The sequence below is a fragment of the Dermochelys coriacea genome, chromosome 4 (assembly GCF_009764565.3).
Source record: "Dermochelys coriacea isolate rDerCor1 chromosome 4, rDerCor1.pri.v4, whole genome shotgun sequence".
In the NCBI taxonomy this organism is placed as follows: domain Eukaryota; kingdom Metazoa; phylum Chordata; order Testudines; family Dermochelyidae; genus Dermochelys; species Dermochelys coriacea.
This window is the reverse complement of record NC_050071.1, coordinates 17,886,746-17,904,366: the sequence shown is the minus strand read 5'-3', so window position 1 is coordinate 17,904,366 and position 17,621 is coordinate 17,886,746. Positions and strand designations below refer to the sequence as shown.

Below are 17,621 nucleotides of genomic sequence, written 5' to 3'. Positions count from 1 at the left end.
GTCGCTGTAAATCTGTAGTGTAGACCTGCCCCAAGATTCTCAATTCTTCAGGTGTGTTTGGTGCAAAACTCTTTGTTAATGACGTGTAAGTTCCAAACTGCACCATAAAAATGTTTTGTTAATCATCTTTTTCTTGTATAGTTTTCTTACAATATTCTAATGAACAAAAATAGACGGAAACTAGTGGGAACCTCTGACCCTGTTACAGTAATTGTTTTCATCATCAGCCTGTCAGAATATAAATTATATAACATATGGCAGTTTTTCCCTATCTTCTATACTTCCTGGGTGAATACTCTACAGCTAGTCATAGAATCATAGAATATCAGGGTTGGAAGGGACCTCAGGAAGTCATCTAGTCCAACCCCCTGCTCAAAGCAGGACCAATCCCCAATTTTTGCCCCAGATCCCTAAATGGCCCCCTCAAGGATTGAACTCACAACCCTGGGTTTAGCAGGCCAATGCTCAAACCCCTGAGCTATCCCTCCCCCCCCCCAAAAAGGTCAGTGTGGTTGTTGATCATAAATGGTGCAAATTCAGACACACTATGGCATTGTAATAAATAAATGCAACTTCAGCATTTAATCCATGCATTTTAAACCATCCACAACAGTAATCCATTAATTATGAACGGCTGTGCTGTAAAAACGGCACCACTGTACTTTGCAACATGCAAACGCAGGTTTGCGAGGGCAAGGTGTTACGGTTGCTAAACCCTGAGGTTCATGGTGAATGTTGTAAACGATAAGCGGGTACATAGTGTGCTCACCCACTACAAGGTAAAAGAAATAAACTAATGGAGGCAAATAGTGAAGGAGGTATTTTAAAATGCTGATCATTGTTGACAGACAAAATGTTACCTTTTTAATGGGAAATCCAATATTCATGCTTCTGTATCATATTTATAGGAGATTCAGCCATTTTCATTGTCCCCTCTTCAAGGTTTTTCAAGTTGAGACTCCCATGTATAGAACCCACTGCTAATTCTGCTTTTAAGCTTGCTTTTCTTTCTAATCAATTCAGTCCACCCTGCTGTGTCCTGCAGATTAGTTCATTTATCCACTGGATGTTTTATATTACAGTCACAATTTGAGGCTCTTTCTTTTCTAATAAGTATAGAACAAGTGAGCTGTGCTTTCCCTCCCACCCCCACCCTGTGGGACAACCGAAGCATGAAATCATCCATGGCTTTGAAAAGCAGCATTATTGGCTTGGTTCTCAAATGGGTTGGTGATCAAGTTCAATAGGTAACTAAATTTGTCACTAAAATAGCTCTGCTTTCCCATGTGCTGTTGCTGAGATCATTGAAATTAATACTCGTAAACAAGTGAACTAATTATTAGCACATTCACCACTTCAAACAACTCCAAGGAATGACCGCTTGATACTGAATGTTGGCATGTGTGACTACTAAAACCATTCATGAACTCTTACATTTTAATCCCTGGCTTTCTCTGGCCTAAGGAGACATGGGTGTATTGCAGTGCTGCTGGAGGAGGTCTGATCTAAATTAGGATTAAAAGGAAATTCAAGTAAATGTATTAAAGAATCAAGAATAAATTTCACAAGAAAATATAGTTCCACTAAAATTCCTCCACCTCCAGTATTTGTGCACTTATGTTTTCCTCTATGGTAATACTATTCCTGAAGCTTTGCAGAAATGTATGTTGTCATGGAGTTTAATAATTTATGATCTACTAATTGATCTTTATTACTTTTTTTTTTTAAATATAGTTGCAGTGCCGGGTCGTTGCCTTACTGCCAGAACATCTGCAATGGAGGTTGTATCACCAGAGGTGAACAGCTTACTCCCTGAGGAGATAATGGACACTGGCATAACTCTGATGGAAGATGATAGCATTGAGGCTGTTATTGTGGCATCGCCTATGGGAGAGGCTATTCCTATGGAAACAGAACTGGAAGAAATAGTGAACATAAGCTCAGCCAGTGACTCTGCAACTACAACCACAGTCACCACAGAACCAGCTACCGTGCCCAGCAATCACTCAAGCCAAGTTACAGTGAATACCACAATTACAAAAACTGACACTAATGCAACAGTAAAACCTACTTTGCAAAGTGGCCTTCATAAACTTGGTGCTCAGACTCCTGTCACGATCTCAGCCAATCAGATTATTCTGAACAAGGCCACTGATCTTAAACTTGGCAATCAAACTATTAAACAAGAAGGGCAAAAGCTAATTGTGACAACTTTGGGAAAGTCTGGCCAGCCAATTGTCTTAGCGCTACCCCACAACCAGCTACCCCAGAGTCAGAAGGCCACAATTCAGGCTCAGGCAGGAGACTCCAAGGTACCAGCCCAGCAGATCAAAGTAGTTACTATTGGAGGGAGGCCAGAGATGAAGCCTGTCGTTGGTGTCTCCTCTTTGACGCCAGGAAGTCAGCTGATCAATACTGCAGCCCAGTCTTCTGTATTACAGACCCAGCAGTTAAAAACAGTACAGGTAAAAGGGGTTGTACTAATTAAACTTTTTTAAAAATAAACCTTTTTTGTTTTAAAACGAAAACTGTTCCTATATGGAAGGTTTGTTTTTGTTGATAGAAATGTGTGCACACACAACCCTCAGAATTCACTGTGCGTATATAGAGAATATTGCTTCTAGTGTATCCAGTCATATCTGAAGGTATTTAAATTGTAAATTCTTTACATCCAACTACCTTTTGGGAGATTAAGGTTTATCGCAGAGTATCAGAGTAGCAGCCGTGTTAGTCTGTATTTGCAAAAAAGAAAAGGAGTACTTGTGGCACCTTAGAGACTTACAAAGCTTATGCTCAAATAAATTTGTTAGTCTCTAAGTTGCCACAAGTACTCCTTTTCTTTATTGCAGAGTATGTGTCTGTGCCATCAGAATTTATTGCAGTGGAGAGAATTCTTCACTGAGTGTGATTCAGTTAATCCCATATACCTCTAGGAAGATTGAACTCTGCATGGATATTAAGTTTACTTCTTCTAAATTGCTGTTTAAATTTCTAAAGCACACCCAGCTGAATCTGGAAAAAAGATCTTCCCAGAAACATTAGCTGGGGATGGGAGAATAAAACTAACAGTCTATATAAAAATCAGAATACTTGCTGTGCTTGTGAAATGATGGAGCCATAAGCAAACAAAATAGAGCGCTAAACTCCCAAATGGATATTTCACAGCAAGCAAACCCAAACTGTAGCATGCAGAACATTTGAGACTATGTATTTTAAAGCACCATACAATCTCAGTGTTTTTTTCCTGTGCAGTCTTTTCTCATATTGCTCAGTACTTGTAGCCACATCAAAGCGGAAGATCCAATTCCTGACTAATGTTGATTTTTAATGTTTGACTGGTCCCTACTGATTTCTTTTTTACTTCCATTGTTAATGTTAAGGTTGGCAGAATATCTTTAAAAGAAGCTTTGGCTCCTGACTCGGCACAGGAACATTTAAAAATGGATCAATTCCTGCCATTTGGCTTGAGTTGTAGGGCTGATGCTGGCAGTTTAAAAAAAAGCTAAAGGAAAAAATGCATAAGTTATGTTGCACTCTCGGGTTGTAGCATTTATGATTTTCCTCTTGCCCGTGGCATCTGAGACTTGAAAGGCTGTTGATTCTTCCTGATCGTCCTCCGCTATTTTCTTGCCTTTGGGAATCCTGAAAGTTTTCCTGATTAATTGATTTATGTCCAATTGCAAGGCTTTAAGAATCACTGCTCTGCAAAACAAACTTGCTCTTCCCCTTTGGTTCCTTTTATAAAACAGATGAAACTGTTTGCATTTGGCTTTTCAAAAGCTACAATTAATGTTTTTGATTAAAAAAACACACACCCACCCATAAATCTATGCCATCTGCATGCATGTTTAATATGTAAGAGATCCATAAGGGTAGATTATTGCTTAGTGTGGGCACTGTGGTCTACTGCATCAGTTTCTCAATGAAAAAGGCTGATCATGTGATGCTGGGTCTTTTTTTCTGCTGTTTCTACAGAGAAGTTTATTTAGTAGTGTCAAAGGTGAACCAGTGGTAGGGGAAGCATTCTGGAGGAGAAGAGGACGAGGTGGCAAACAAGCAAGCACAGGGAAGCAAGGGATATAGAGGAGGGGAATGGATGGGATTGGGGAGAAAAAAATGCAGACCAAGAGTCGACAGTGTGACTAACTGTTTTAAAAACCACAAAGCACTTATTGCAACAAAGACAAAAAACCACTTCTCTAATACTGCTTTTTCCTTGTAAGAAATTTCTGTAGGTATCACAGGGATGTTACGTCATTGCAAATGGGAGAGAAATCCATGATCCACAAGATCATGAATGTGAGGGAAGGTGTTCTGTGAGGGAAAGATAATCTCACTATTAAGATCTTGTACACACTTACAAAGTTTGATAATCCTGATCTAGGAGATTAATGGTGACAGAGGGAGTCAGGAGATCCAGGTTCTCTTTCTGGCTCTGATTAACTTTTCAGTTCCCCCATGTGTTAAATGGTGATGCTACTCCCCTACCTCAAGGATTTTGTGAGGCTTAATTAATTGATTTGTAAAACCATTTGAGGTCCTCCAATGGAAGGCTTTGTAAAGTGCTAATAATTTATCTTATTTATTTATTTATTTAAAATGCTGTTTGACTCTGAAAAGTGAATTGATTAAAATTAGCCTGGGATCTGAGAATCTAGCTGTGTTCTTAGCATACATCATCATCAGTATTAAAAGTTCTGCAGGTCATGTTAGACCAGAGGTGGGCAAACTACGTCCCGCGGGCCACATCCGGCCTATGGGACCGTCTTGCCTGGCCCTTGAGCTCCTGGCCAGGGAGGCTAGCCCCTAGGCCCCTCCCCTGCTGTCCCCCATTCCCTGCAGCCGCACCGCTGCGCAGGCAGCGTGGCTGGCTCTGTGCAGGCGGCGGGGCTGTGAGCTCCTGCTGCTCTGAGCAACATGGTAAGGGGGTTGGGAGTGGGGGGGTTGGATAAGGGGCAGGGAGTTCCGGGGGGCATCGGGGGACAGGAAACAGAGAGTGGTTGGATAGGGCAGAGGTTCTGGGGGGGGACAGGGAACGGGGAATGGGGGGATTGGATAGGGTGTGGGAGTCCCGGGGGGCCTGTCAGGAGGAGAGGGTGTGGATATAGGGGTAGGGGAAATCTGGGGACAGGGAGCAGGGGGGGTTGGGTAGGGGTGGGGTCCCGGGAAGCCTGTCAGGGGGTGGGGGTGTAGATAGGGGTTGGGGGGGCAGTCGGGGCAGGAAGTGGGAGGGAGCGGATGGGGACAGGGGCCAGACTGTTTGGGGAGCACAGCCTTCCCTACCCGGCCCTCCAGTTTTGCACCCCGATGTGGCCCTTGGGCCAAAAAGTTTTCCCACCCCTGTGTTAGACCTTCAGTTACACCAGTACAGCCCCATTGTCTTCCAGTTTGGACCTTAAGTAACTGGTACAATCCCATTACTTTGGAAAAGGCAAAACTAATTGGAATTTAGTAAAACATTCTATAGAATCCAGGTCCCTCTCTTAATGCTATGTTGAATCTGCAATGCTACTGAGAGTAAAATGCCTTATAAATTTGGGCCTCGACTATGCGAGGAAAGTTTTGCTGGTATAGCTATACTGGTAAATCTTTCTAGTGTAGAAGCAACTTATACTGGCAAAAGAGAGCTTTTGATGATATAACTTTTACCAGTTCTCTAGCTGAAATAAACTATATGAGCAAAAGGACTCTTATGATAAATTCATCTATACCCGGGCTTTTGCCAGCATAAAAATATAATAAAAAAATCACATCCCAACCCCCATTACTATACTAGCAAAAGTTTTGAATGCAGATCTGGCCTTACTTATGCCTCTTTCTAATCTTATGCCCAGACTCATCTCCACTCCAATTGCTAAGTTAGCCTAAATGAATTTGTCTTGCTATGATAACTGGCAGAGCCAATAGATTGCAATAGAAATTTCAGTCTCCTGTGCCAGGGCTATTTTGGCAAAGCAAATCTTTTAAGCCACCTCAATGGTATCTTCTCTTCAAATTAAAAACCACCGTTCTCTCCTCCCTGTCCCTGTTCCAAACCCTGCTCCCTGAACCTGTTTCTTCAAGCTCAATCATCTTTCCTGAAAAACGGCTGTGGTACCTCTCTTCACCTTTGCGCTATCACGCCTCCAGATTTGATATGACAGAGTACAGTGTATAGGTAATTGTATTTGCATGTATAGGTCAGAATCATTGAGCATATTCTTGTATAAGCATATTCTAATCTAACAGATAAGGGCAAAATCTGCCTTTAGATACATGCATGCTGTGCCCACTGAGCTGTGAGTGCACATCCCAGGGCAGAATTTTACCCTTACTATAAATAAAGACACTTGCAAAGCAGCCTGTTTGTATTCTCTCAGGAGCAGAAGGCTGTGTGCATTTCTCTTGTGAAATTGCCATATCACATTTCCTTAGGGGAGAGCTGCTTGTGGGGAAGCAGGCTCCATACTCCAATTCAAAGAAACTAGTAGGGCTGGTCAGAAACTTCACTGGAAAATACTAGTTCATCAAACTTGAAATTTCTTGCGAAAGCAAGTTGGGTTTGATGAACTTTAGCTGAATCAGAGGCAGGGTTCTGTCAGAAACCTGCCTGGTTCCCTGCCTGCTGTGGAGCTGGAGGCCCTGGAAGCCTCAGCTCTGACCAGGGTTCAATTCCCAGCTCTGCCTCAGGGAGTATGGAAGTCCTGGGATGGGCTCCCGAGTTCCAGGGTCTGCAGCTCCAGGGCAGCCTCCCACGCAGCTGCCCCAGACTGGGGACCCCAGAACTTCCAGACTGCTGGGCCAGCTGGGTATTTGGGGTGCCCACTGTCCCAGGAGTCTGGAAGCTCTTTGGTTCCTGGTCTGGGGAAGTCCGCATGGCAGGGCTACAGAACCTGGGAGACCTGGGCAGCTGCTGAGTAAAATTAACATTCTTGTCAGACACAAGTAAATAGAATTAGTTGCAATCTGTTTCTGCAGCAGTTATCCCCTCCTGCTCCCCCCTCTCTTGATCTCCTCACCACCCAGGCTTGTAACCTCCTGCTTCGCAAAAAACAACAACAACAAAAACTCTAGTTTGAGTGTTCCTAAAATATTTCACATGAGCAGCAGCCTGATATATGGCAGTGCTTTAAAACAAAGTTAATCACCATTCATTAGTAATACTGAATGTCATCTCAAACAAAGGTGTTCCTGATAGATGTGGATTGAATGCTGAATAGCTTGACTTTTTGACATCACTTGTCCCTTCAGAGATAAAAGTGACTTAATTACAGTAATAGTCCAGAGCAGGTGAGACTGATTTCTGACAGGTCAGAGACAATTTCAGGGGGTTTATTAGTAGATGGATATTTATTGTTACAGGTGTGTGTGCATTTATGATACTTTTTTAAATTGTTCAAGCAATTCTACTGAAAAATATCTCTTAAAAACAAATGTATTTTAGGATTTTAAACATCTGCCCCTCATGATAGTATCTATTATTAGAGCTAACTCTTAACTTCCATTAAACCTACATGCTACACAATTATACGCTGCAATGTAGATGAGATCTGCTCTTTCCAAACAATTAAATATAATGTACGAATAATATTTTTTTCTCTCAAACTTCTGTTTCCTAATTTCTGTCTCCTTATGTCCAAACAAACTTTCATTTGGGCTAATAGTAAATTTTGGCGTCATTTTAAGGCTTTAGATGCATACTCTATTATATTTTTTTTCCACATTTTTTAAAGATATTTTGATCTTTTGGTTCTGTACTTTTTGAAACTGAAGAGAAAATCAATGCCAAGGCATAGAGTAGTATGTACAGTATATGTGAGGAGAATAAATCTCCAGACCACAGCTGGACTTGATCACAGACTGTATAAGGTAGAGCTTTTCTCTCTGGAATAATTTGCACTGCAGTGCAGAGGAGTGCATGGTTTCCGTTAAATTAGATCTGTTTTCTAGCTGTGTCTGATTTTAAAACCATCTTATGTTTGCTGCTGTTGGCTGAGTACAGCTGAGGGAGGACAGAGGCACGGTTTGTTTTACTAGGGAGGTTTCATTGTCAAGACAGTAACACTTAATTCCTTGAAAAGGACGGCAGCCAACGTGCTAGGATGATCCTCCAGACAGTTACAGGCCTAATGCCTCCCACAGCCATCACTAGGTGTGAGCCCTGACTCCTTCAGTGGTTCTGTCTATATAACACGTATCACAGAGTACACTGCTGTGATCTGAAATCTCCCAACTGCCAGTTCTTGTTTGAAGGTCTCTGAGCTGATGGTGTGCTGATGCAGATCAATTTTAAAACTGCAGCGTTTCTTAAAAACAAAACATCATTAATATAACTAGGGTTTTCTATAGGAGATCACAGAAACTAGCCCACTTGGCAATAACTTCCTCTTTACTGTGGCCATATAAAATCATAATTTACATATTCAAATTCTTGCATTGTTCACAGATTTTATTCTCCATAGGTTACTCTAGAGTGAAATGTAATTGTGGTTTTGATCCTAAGTTTAGGGCCTGATTCTCTACTCTGCTGTCAGTTTTATGGCGTGACATTCCACGTCATTGGAATTACACTGGTGTAAATCTGGTGGTGTTGAGTGGGAAAAACAAACTTCTAATCTACCACACTGGTAATTGTCAGGGCTGACTTTTGGTCAGAGTGTCATAATAGGTGAGCCAAAATTTTTCTCCAATCAACTTGGCTCACTTCCAAAAACACATAATTAGGAGGGGATGTTCTGAAAGATGGAAATGGCATTCTTACCATTCTTACGCAAGGTGTTTCACCACTTACACACTCCAGCTTCATTACCTCTTTCCACTGCATGACTATTTGGAAGTGGGCTGAAAGATCCAAGGGGCTTTGAACATCCTGTTTGTATGTTTTCTCATCCCAAAGTGAGATTATAGGATTCTTTTATCCCATTGGCAGAAATGGAGGAGGGGGGCGATGGCAGGAGGCTAAAGAGGAACTAGACCATGACCTTGTAACTTAAGGGACAACTGTACAGAGATGTGGTCTGCTCTCCCACTGTCACCCAATCTGCCTGTTGGTATTTGCGGACCAGCAACGAGCCCATTCTTCCTCCAAAGGGTCCTCATATCTCCCCACAATTCCCCTTCTGTTCATTTAGAGTATAGGCCCTTCTGACCCTTGCCCCCACACAAATGCCCAGAAGCTAAAGGTAGAGCCATCCCTACTTCCATATCTAGCATACTGAGGCCGTGGGCCTCAATTTATACCTGCTGACTGGTAACAGACAGCTAGCTACAGGGAGCTTTTGTGGCCAACAAATTAAAATATATCCTAGTTACTGGAAGAAGGTACCTTAATTCTAAATCAGTAACCCACAACTCTTTGCCCGCTGGATACCAGTATCAGATTTGATCACTAACACAACCTAGTGCTCTGTTGAGGAGGTCAGGTTTTGATTTCCATAAATTGGATGGGGAGATGAAAGTCTTGTTTATAAATCTTCAAATAAATAAATAAATAAACCTGAGCTCCCTCAACCAACTAAAATTACCTGTCTCTTATCAAGCCATATTTTCAAAGACTTGAATCAGTCTTCACAGGTATGGAAGGTTTGCTGCAGGAAAAAAGTACCCTTTGTTTCTGTGTCCAGAAATTTGCAGCTATTTAAAAGTAAGTGTCAAAAGTTCCCAGGGATTGATAGCGTTTTCTTACAACAGATGCTGAACATGGTTTCTCCATCACGAGCTATGCAGTAGAAGTGTGCTGCCAGGTTGGGATACATGGACCAACACTTCCAAAACACAGTTTCCTTCAATGACTCAGACTAGGAATAAATACCTTGTTTGAAATGTTATAACTTTTTAAAAATCTCACTTCCGTATCCACAAATATGCTTCAACTTCTTAAATAAAACTCTGGGTAAGTGTGGAAACAATTTTAGGACTTCTGCCCGAGGGTCTTTTATGACCAGAGATATTTTGGAAGACATTTAACTATCTGGAAAAGAAATAGTTTGGCTATGTAGCACCTTTGTTTACTTCGCTGGCTGACCAAATGGCACTAATGACAACCTAATTCTCTGCCTAGGGAAAAATTGGGGTTGGAATGGGAGGGAAACAGCAGAATATTATGAATGAATCACTTCTGCTCAATTATATGAGTGTTGTCCCCTCCCCTTTATTAGGAACCTAGCAAAATTGTATTTCAAATCCCAACACTATGAGGTTATTTTAAAATTCTTTTCTCTCTCTATGTCCCTCTTTCAGATTGCTAAGAAAACCAGAACACCAACTTCTGGCCCAGTAATCACCAAGCTGATCTTTGCAAAACCAATTAATAGCAAAGCGGTTACAGGACAGACAACTCAAGTGTCACCAGTCATTGCAGGTTGTACTTCTTTATGACTTGTTTTCCTGTACTGTTTTTCAAGGGCTGTGGAATGAAATGGCAATACTGAATACAAATCTTGCTGTTCATTTACTGTAGCTTTTGATGCTACATGAAGTGCATCACATTTCAGAATTTTAGAGGTTTAAAAGAACTTATAGCTAATATGTAGCTGCTTAAGATGGTACACCACAACTGCCACGTTTTTGTTTTTTATATCAGACCTCAGTGATTCAGAGTGCTAGCTGCGAAAGTATCTGTATGCTAATAAGCTTTAAAATTGCTAATAAAAACTAAACAGATCAGATATGGATAATACAGTATTTATTTTTATGCAATTCAAAAAAAGCTATCAAGCCTCTAAGTACTTTGAAATTATGTTAAACACACAACTGTGTGTAAGAAGGAAATTGCATCTTATTAATAACATTGGCTTTTTTGGCTAAAGCCTGAAATGAGGTCTCTGAGACAGTGGAATGAATTAGGTCAATAAATGTATACTGATGTAGTTCATCAGCAGGTGTGTTTGGTCACGCTTCCTTATTTTTAAATCCTATGCTGTGTAGCAATTGCAGGAACACAATCAACTTGAAGTCTTAGAGTTTAAAAAATAGATTAAAATCTTGCACCTGTCCTGGAGTACCCCTGCCAGTTTTTATGGTTGTACAAGTTCACCTTTTGTTTTTTCTTAAGATGCTTTTCTTTTCCCTGATGCTATGTGGAAAAAATCCTCCCAGAAAGAATGGACTGACCGATTCAGTATGCAGAAAGTGCTAGCAAATGTGTAAAGTGAATGAACTGAAAAAAGAAAGTAAATTATTTTTTCCTCTAATCTTTTCCATTTATTGTAATTGTAAATATTACTTGTTGCAGACAATATTTTCGGACAGAAATGTGACTTTAAAGCTTACAGTGCCCCTTTAATGAAATTGCATGGTGTGTCCATTTATAGGTGCTTATTTTCATAGAAATGTCTATAAATATAAACAAACATGATGAGAAATGATTTTCTGCTTTGGGAAATAATCAGCTTGGTTTTGCCCTCTCCATTTTGTACTTTCAGCTCTTCTAGACCAATGGTTTTCAACCTGTGGTCTGCAGACCACAACTAAGGGGTCCATGAAAGACTTAGTTTGAAAACTGACTGAACAGAATTCAACTATATATAATACAGAGAGTAGATTTCAAAGGGGTCCGCAAAGCCATTCAAAATCTTTTAGGGTCCTGCAAATAAAAAAAGGTTGAGAACCACTGAGACAATGTGTACATTCAGAGTTGAGTATTGCCTATATAAATATAAAAATAAGATCTAGGAGATGCTGTAAATGATCTCTTAAAACAAATATGAAAGATAAGGAGTCCGCAGAGCTTGGAAATAGGTGGTTCTTCAACTTCTACCAGACTGAGAGAGCCACGTAGACCCCAGTCTTGTGAAGTCTAATGACATACTGAACTTTATGCATAAATCTTTGCAGGATTGAGGCCTTGAGTGGCCCATGAAAAGACACAATTATCTCTGCAAGGTTCCTTTTAACTTTTTATCCATATAAGCTGCATGTAATATGAATTTACAACCCTTTTCTTATCTGGCTTTGCTTTCTGTTCCTTACTCCTGCATCTGATTTTCAGTTTAAGTAGTATTTTTTTGTCTTTTCCAGGTTTCCATGCTTTTCTGAAAGAAAGTAGCTTCTGCTTTCCTTTCGCTGCTCTATGAAAATTTGGTCTTAAACTTCTAGATGGGAAGTTTATTAATTGTATTTATACAACTTAACCCCCCCCCCCAAAAAAAAACCCCTTGCACAAAACCATATTAAATTTTCACTAATATATGAAAGAGTGAAAATTAGCTAAGACCAGGACCATAGCAAGAAATTTACATGTAAGAACATGCCATTTTATAATTTCTGCTAAATCTGTTTCCACTGCAGTATTGGAACAGCAACACAAAATTGACAATTAATTTAGTTGTTTTTTTTTAAAGATTTGTATTTCAATTTCATTTTTCTTTTCAACCAATGTGCTAGAATCAGGACTTCTTTCTCTCAGTCCATGCAAGAAAAGCATCACTGATAGGTGGAACTCCTGCTCTGAAAAGGGAAAAGTGTTTTTAAAGATGTGTTTACCAAGCTTGCCAGCTGAGAGAGTCTCTGGCCTTCACTAACAGGGAGGGTGTGGCACGTGTGCTTGCTGATATCTTTAAGCTGACTGGGAGGATTTTACAACTTCTAGCTTTTAGCTTCCTAAAGTTTTAAGTAAATGTAAACAGTGAGCCTTCCAATTAGGAAGGAAGGAAGGAAAAACAAGAGTGGTGCTCAGGAGATAGAGAAGGAGAAAGCTGCTGTCTTCAGAAAAACAAACTGGAAACATTGAAAAGTATTGAAGGTGAGGTTTTTATATCCTGTTTGTAAGAACATCATGTTTCTTTAAGGGCTATTAGTAACAATAACTAACAATTATATTTGTTGTATAACAGTTGTATTTTTTTTATTGTACATTTTTACTAAACTTAGATAATATTTTAGTCTCATGTATATACTCCTGGGGGGAGGAGATTTTTCACTAGGATCATGTTGTTTCAGGGGGGTTGTGGAACTCTGTTGACATGTGTCTGTCATCTTACTGCTTAATTCTTTCTCTTGTCTTTGTCCCTTGCCTGTAGAGCAAATACTTTCATCTTGATCAAAAATGCAGGGGAAAGTAACTTGGCTTTTTAAATATTTGGTGCTATTGTACATGGAAGATGTGAGCACAGGGGAGCAGCTGATCTCAGTAGTTCCCATTCCCATTGGAGCATCCATTTGCAATTGGCTGTGGGACTGGTGTCCCACCAATTTTCCCAGTTTCACGTTTCTTGTTCTGCATTCTGACTCCAGTTGCCACCGTTTCACCTTTTTATTTCCATTTTAGTTATTTTGTTTTATTTCATTTTTTGTTCTGTCTCTCACCAATTTCCCACCACTATCCCCAGGCCGGATCTAACTCCTATTGAAATTAATGGGTGTGTTTTCATTGACTTCATTGGAAGTTAGATTGAGCCACAGTAGCCCTAAGCTACTCAGTGTGGGCATCCAGTGGTTGCTGTGTCAGCCTGGGCTATCTGCTAGAAGAGAAGGTTGGGCTAGTGAGCTCCTCCTTGTACACATGACCTCTTCCCAGCGGCTGCTGCAGGAGCAGGGTGAGAAGGCTTTTAAGGAGCTAGCTATCACAAGCACAGAGGCGTGTGTAGATCTAGAGTGGTGCATTTTTTTCCCCACCCTCCAGTTCTTATGCACCTCCTGAGCTAGTCTGGTGTCTCCCAAAGGGAGCTGTCAAAACAGGCCTATTAACTTTGGATTTTTTTTTTCTAAAAGCAATCAAGAAAAATGGATTATGACCTCATGCAGACTGCCAGTTTTGGGGCCTAAACTCCTTAATTATATCCCTCCTAAGGTGAATGCAAATGAAAAAATCCCACTAGAATTAACAGTGAGGTTGGATACTTGTATCCCTATTTTATGAAATATTTCTTACCAATATAAAGTCAGTCCCATATGAGCGTCACCTTCTGCTTTCCTCTACTTCTGCTCTGCTGCGTCCTTTGTGTCCTGTTGATATGGCAGCGGGGCTAAATCAGCAGTGCACTTGCCAGCATCAAGCTGTATGTGAAAGGGGTTGTGACCCTCTATGTTTTCTAATAGAAATAGAAATGAGATTTTGGTGATTTTAAGCTTGTTACCATTGCCTGTCATCTAGGAGCAGATGTTTATTCAGGTTGCACTTTGATCTGGGGATAGCACATTTACATTGCTCAGTGACACATAAAATACAAGAAACAAATCCTAAAGAAACAAACTTACAACTAATGTTTACAGATAAACTAACAAAACCTCCCCTCAGCATCCTAAAATAGCTCATTTTTGCTGATTGGTTTTTTAATCTTTCAGTGGGTTGAACTGAATACTCAGAATCATCTTCTGAGTATGCTGATCTTCCTGAAAAATGGGAATGTCTCTGGGTGTTTGCGCAGCAGGCATTTATCATGAAGGCTGGGGCAGGGTGATAGTAAGTCTCTTGCCAGAACTAGCTTTTTGTGTAGTGGACCATGATGTCAGAGTAGTGCAGAGAAGATTGAGCTAAAACTCGGCTCTGGGAGTAAGGTATCATCAGTGAAACATATTGAAAATGTCAATATAAATTTAACTTTTCAAGGTATATTTAGACATGAGATTTATTTGGAAAACTCCCAAAAGCAATGTGTTTGCTTCTAAGGCAGTTTTCCTCTGACTATTTCCTTGCCCATTAAACATGATCTAAATAATATTGGTGTCACTCCCTATTAAACATGATCTACATAATACAGTGTCACTCCAATGATATCAAAGTAACTTTCCCTTTGAGGTGGTGTCAAGGTGCATCAGCATTCTGTTAGCAGCATCCATGATATGGAAATAAACCTTTTGCTCTAAGGCTGTCATAAACAAACATACAAGTAATTAGGGTGACCTTGTGCCTCTTGTTTACAGGTAGGGTTCTTTCACAGACTTCTCCAGGAACGCCACCAAAGACCATAACCATCTCTGAGAGTGGAGTTATTGGGCCTTCTTTAAGTTCTACAACACAACAGACACCTAATAAAATAGCTATCTCCCCGCTGAAGTCCCCCAATAAGGTAAAACACCTTGCCTTTTGCATAAGTGTGGTGTGTATGTATGCAGTGCACTGAAGAAGCTCTAGTAGTGTGCAATTGTTTACTGCAGAATTAATTTAATCAGCTTCTTCATTTTGCTCAGCAGTTGACAGTGGTGTCAGTGGCCTCACAGCCTCCGAACTCCCCACAGAAGACGGTGGGTGTTCCTCTGAATGTAGCTTTAGGACAGCAGATCCTCACAGTGCAGCAGTCAGCACCCTCTTCCCCTGGCAAGGCCATAGTCAACCATACAACTGCTCAGGTATATATTGGCTTTCCTTGTACTGTTCAGTTTTATCTTCCATGAGTCAGCTGCAATTTCCACTCTCTGTCTGAGAGCACTCAGCTGTCACAGGGTGTTCATGTTTATGGGGACTGCCAGACACCAGAAGCATTACCCTGTGGAGCAAGCAGTCTTGCTACCCAAGAGCCAGAATGAATGCTATTAAATCTGAGATCACTAAGCATGCAGAGGGAAGCCAAGCAGTTAGACAGTGACTTATCAAAGCTGGGGAATTGAATCGTCCATAGGACCATTTTTAAATAGGAGAAGAACAGAAGCTAAATCTATAAATAAGTAAAAGGACTTTAAATTTATTTTATTGGTTAGCTGTAGAAAGCTTCTCTCTCTTTTTGGTTTGACTGCATTACATTTGCTTTAGGCTATTTTCCTGCCTCTTAGAACTGCACAAATGTGGCATTATTTTGTCTCATCAAAATGATAGAAACTGAAATATGGCTAAATAAAAGTAAGAATGGCAGTTACTAGGAGGTGCTGCAAATAATTTTCCGTTTGGAAGCATTTACGTGGCACCTTCACTAGATGCTTGGGTTTAAGGGAGAGTTCAGAATGTAGAGCTTGAATCTCAGAGGTTTTGCAAACCTCCTGGAAGATTGTGGGCACTCTGCTCTCCACAAATCAAGCCCTAATCTGTAAGGCTGTTCCATTTCTTTATACAGAATTGTTTCTTCTTTCAAACTGTGGTGTCTTCCTTCCACAAATACAGAAGTCTTGGAGCAGGCCAAACCAGTGACAGTGAACTCAGGATTTTCAGGCTGTTGAATACAATGTGGTAGCAAAGGCTGTTTTTGAAAACCTGACACTTCTTCCATATTTTGTTGTGAGTGGAAAAGGAGTAATGTGTTCAAAATCAGCTGAAGAAGGTGCAGAGTGAGCCCGTTTGATCCTTTTGGGGAATGGAGGTTTTCCCTCATAACTTTGCAAACTGATTCAGTGCCTATTTCATATCTTCTCTGTTTAATTTTTCTTTTATTTTACTTGGTATTAACACGCTATCAAGTTGCCCCACTACAGGTCCTGATTGTACAGCTGCTTCGCACATGAACTCCTGTACAAATCAATGGGAATTCTGTGCCCAAAGAGCCTGCAGAATTGGGCCTATAGTGAGGATTAAAACTCATAACAAGTTTTAGGCTGTGTATTGCAGGAGCCTATAGCTTCAGTACAGAGCACTTCTGCCAAAACTCACTTATTTATCTCTGTAGATATTTGTTACTCTCATCATTGTGCTACTTGAGCTTTATTAGGCAGATGATATTATCTGGTTTGCATCTTATTTTATTAAGGACTGGAAAGAAGCCTGAATTGTGGTTGAGTAAATTGAATTTTAGCAGCAGAATATCTTGACCGATTTGTGTAAGTAATAAGGGACAAACACACACAAGTTAGGAAAGAGTTAAGGCTGCTTCTCTGTTTTCACTGAGAACTCTTGGTCGAAATACAGCAGGTCTCTCGTTCTGGCATATTATGTTCCACACATATTGTAATCCCTGAATACCTGGGAACAATGGACATGGAGCCTTGATCTCAAAGGCACTCATGAAAATAGTGCAAAAGCTGATTTAAAACCAGAACTGGAATCTAACATCTAGTGAAATCAAACTCTTAATCTTTTTTGGTTCATCCAGCATCCAGTCCCATGCCCTTTTTAGGATGAACAAATATTTCACCCACAAAAGGAATCGGAGCTGAATATGGAGAAAGCTGTCCACAGTTTGTGCTTGCAGAGTATGCTGTAGAAAAGAATCGAGTATCTCCCCAAACTGCTATACATTTGCCAGATGATACTCTGTTGTACTATATATGGTAATAAGGGATTTCCAAACAGCATCTCTTTGTTTGATTGCTCCAAAAGCTAGAGATAATACAAGCTTCTGATGCATAATAGGTTTCCGAGTAGTAGCCATGTTAATCTCTATCAGCAAATGAAGAAGTGGGTTTTAGCCTACAAAAGCTTATGCCCAAATAAATGTATTAGTCTCTAAGGTGCCACAAGGACTCCTCATGGTTTTTGCTGATGCATAATAGAGACTTTATACTTCTGGACATCTGGAACTAACACTGTGTGGCTCAATTGTCTATCTTGAGAGCTGGCTGTTGGCTTGTTGTGTGGTATAACAAGATATCACTAACACCTCTGTTAGGCGGTTTCCTCTTCCTTTCATTTTTTTCCCATTTAAATTTCATCTCAGATACTCCATAATTATCCTTATAGTATGAAGCACCATGCAGTGCTGAAGATAAACAGGAAGATTAGGACAACACAACCCCAATAAACATTCTAGCTCAGCTTAAAAAAAATTGTTTCTTTTGGT

General features: G+C 40.4%; 1 protein-coding gene across 7 annotated transcripts in view; it reads left to right on the top strand.

Moving 5' to 3' along the window:
• LIN54 (lin-54 DREAM MuvB core complex component) overlaps positions 1-17,621 on the top strand; it is a 60,945-nt gene that overhangs the window by 24,796 nt on the left and 18,528 nt on the right. For 3 of the 7 annotated variants that reach the window (XM_038398958.2, XM_038398955.2, XM_038398953.2), the window contains exons 2-5: positions 1,735-2,465; positions 10,219-10,339; positions 14,842-14,987; positions 15,109-15,267. In XM_038398958.2, the coding sequence (XP_038254886.1) occupies positions 1,776-2,465; positions 10,219-10,339; positions 14,842-14,987; positions 15,109-15,267 (1,116 nt within the window). In that variant the 5' untranslated portion in view covers positions 1,735-1,775. Of the gene's footprint in view, positions 1-1,105; positions 1,248-1,734; positions 2,466-10,218; positions 10,340-14,841; positions 14,988-15,108; positions 15,268-17,621 lie in introns of those variants that run through there. The other 4 variants (XM_043512970.1, XM_038398954.2, XM_038398957.2 and 1 more) reach the window with 3 other exon arrangements.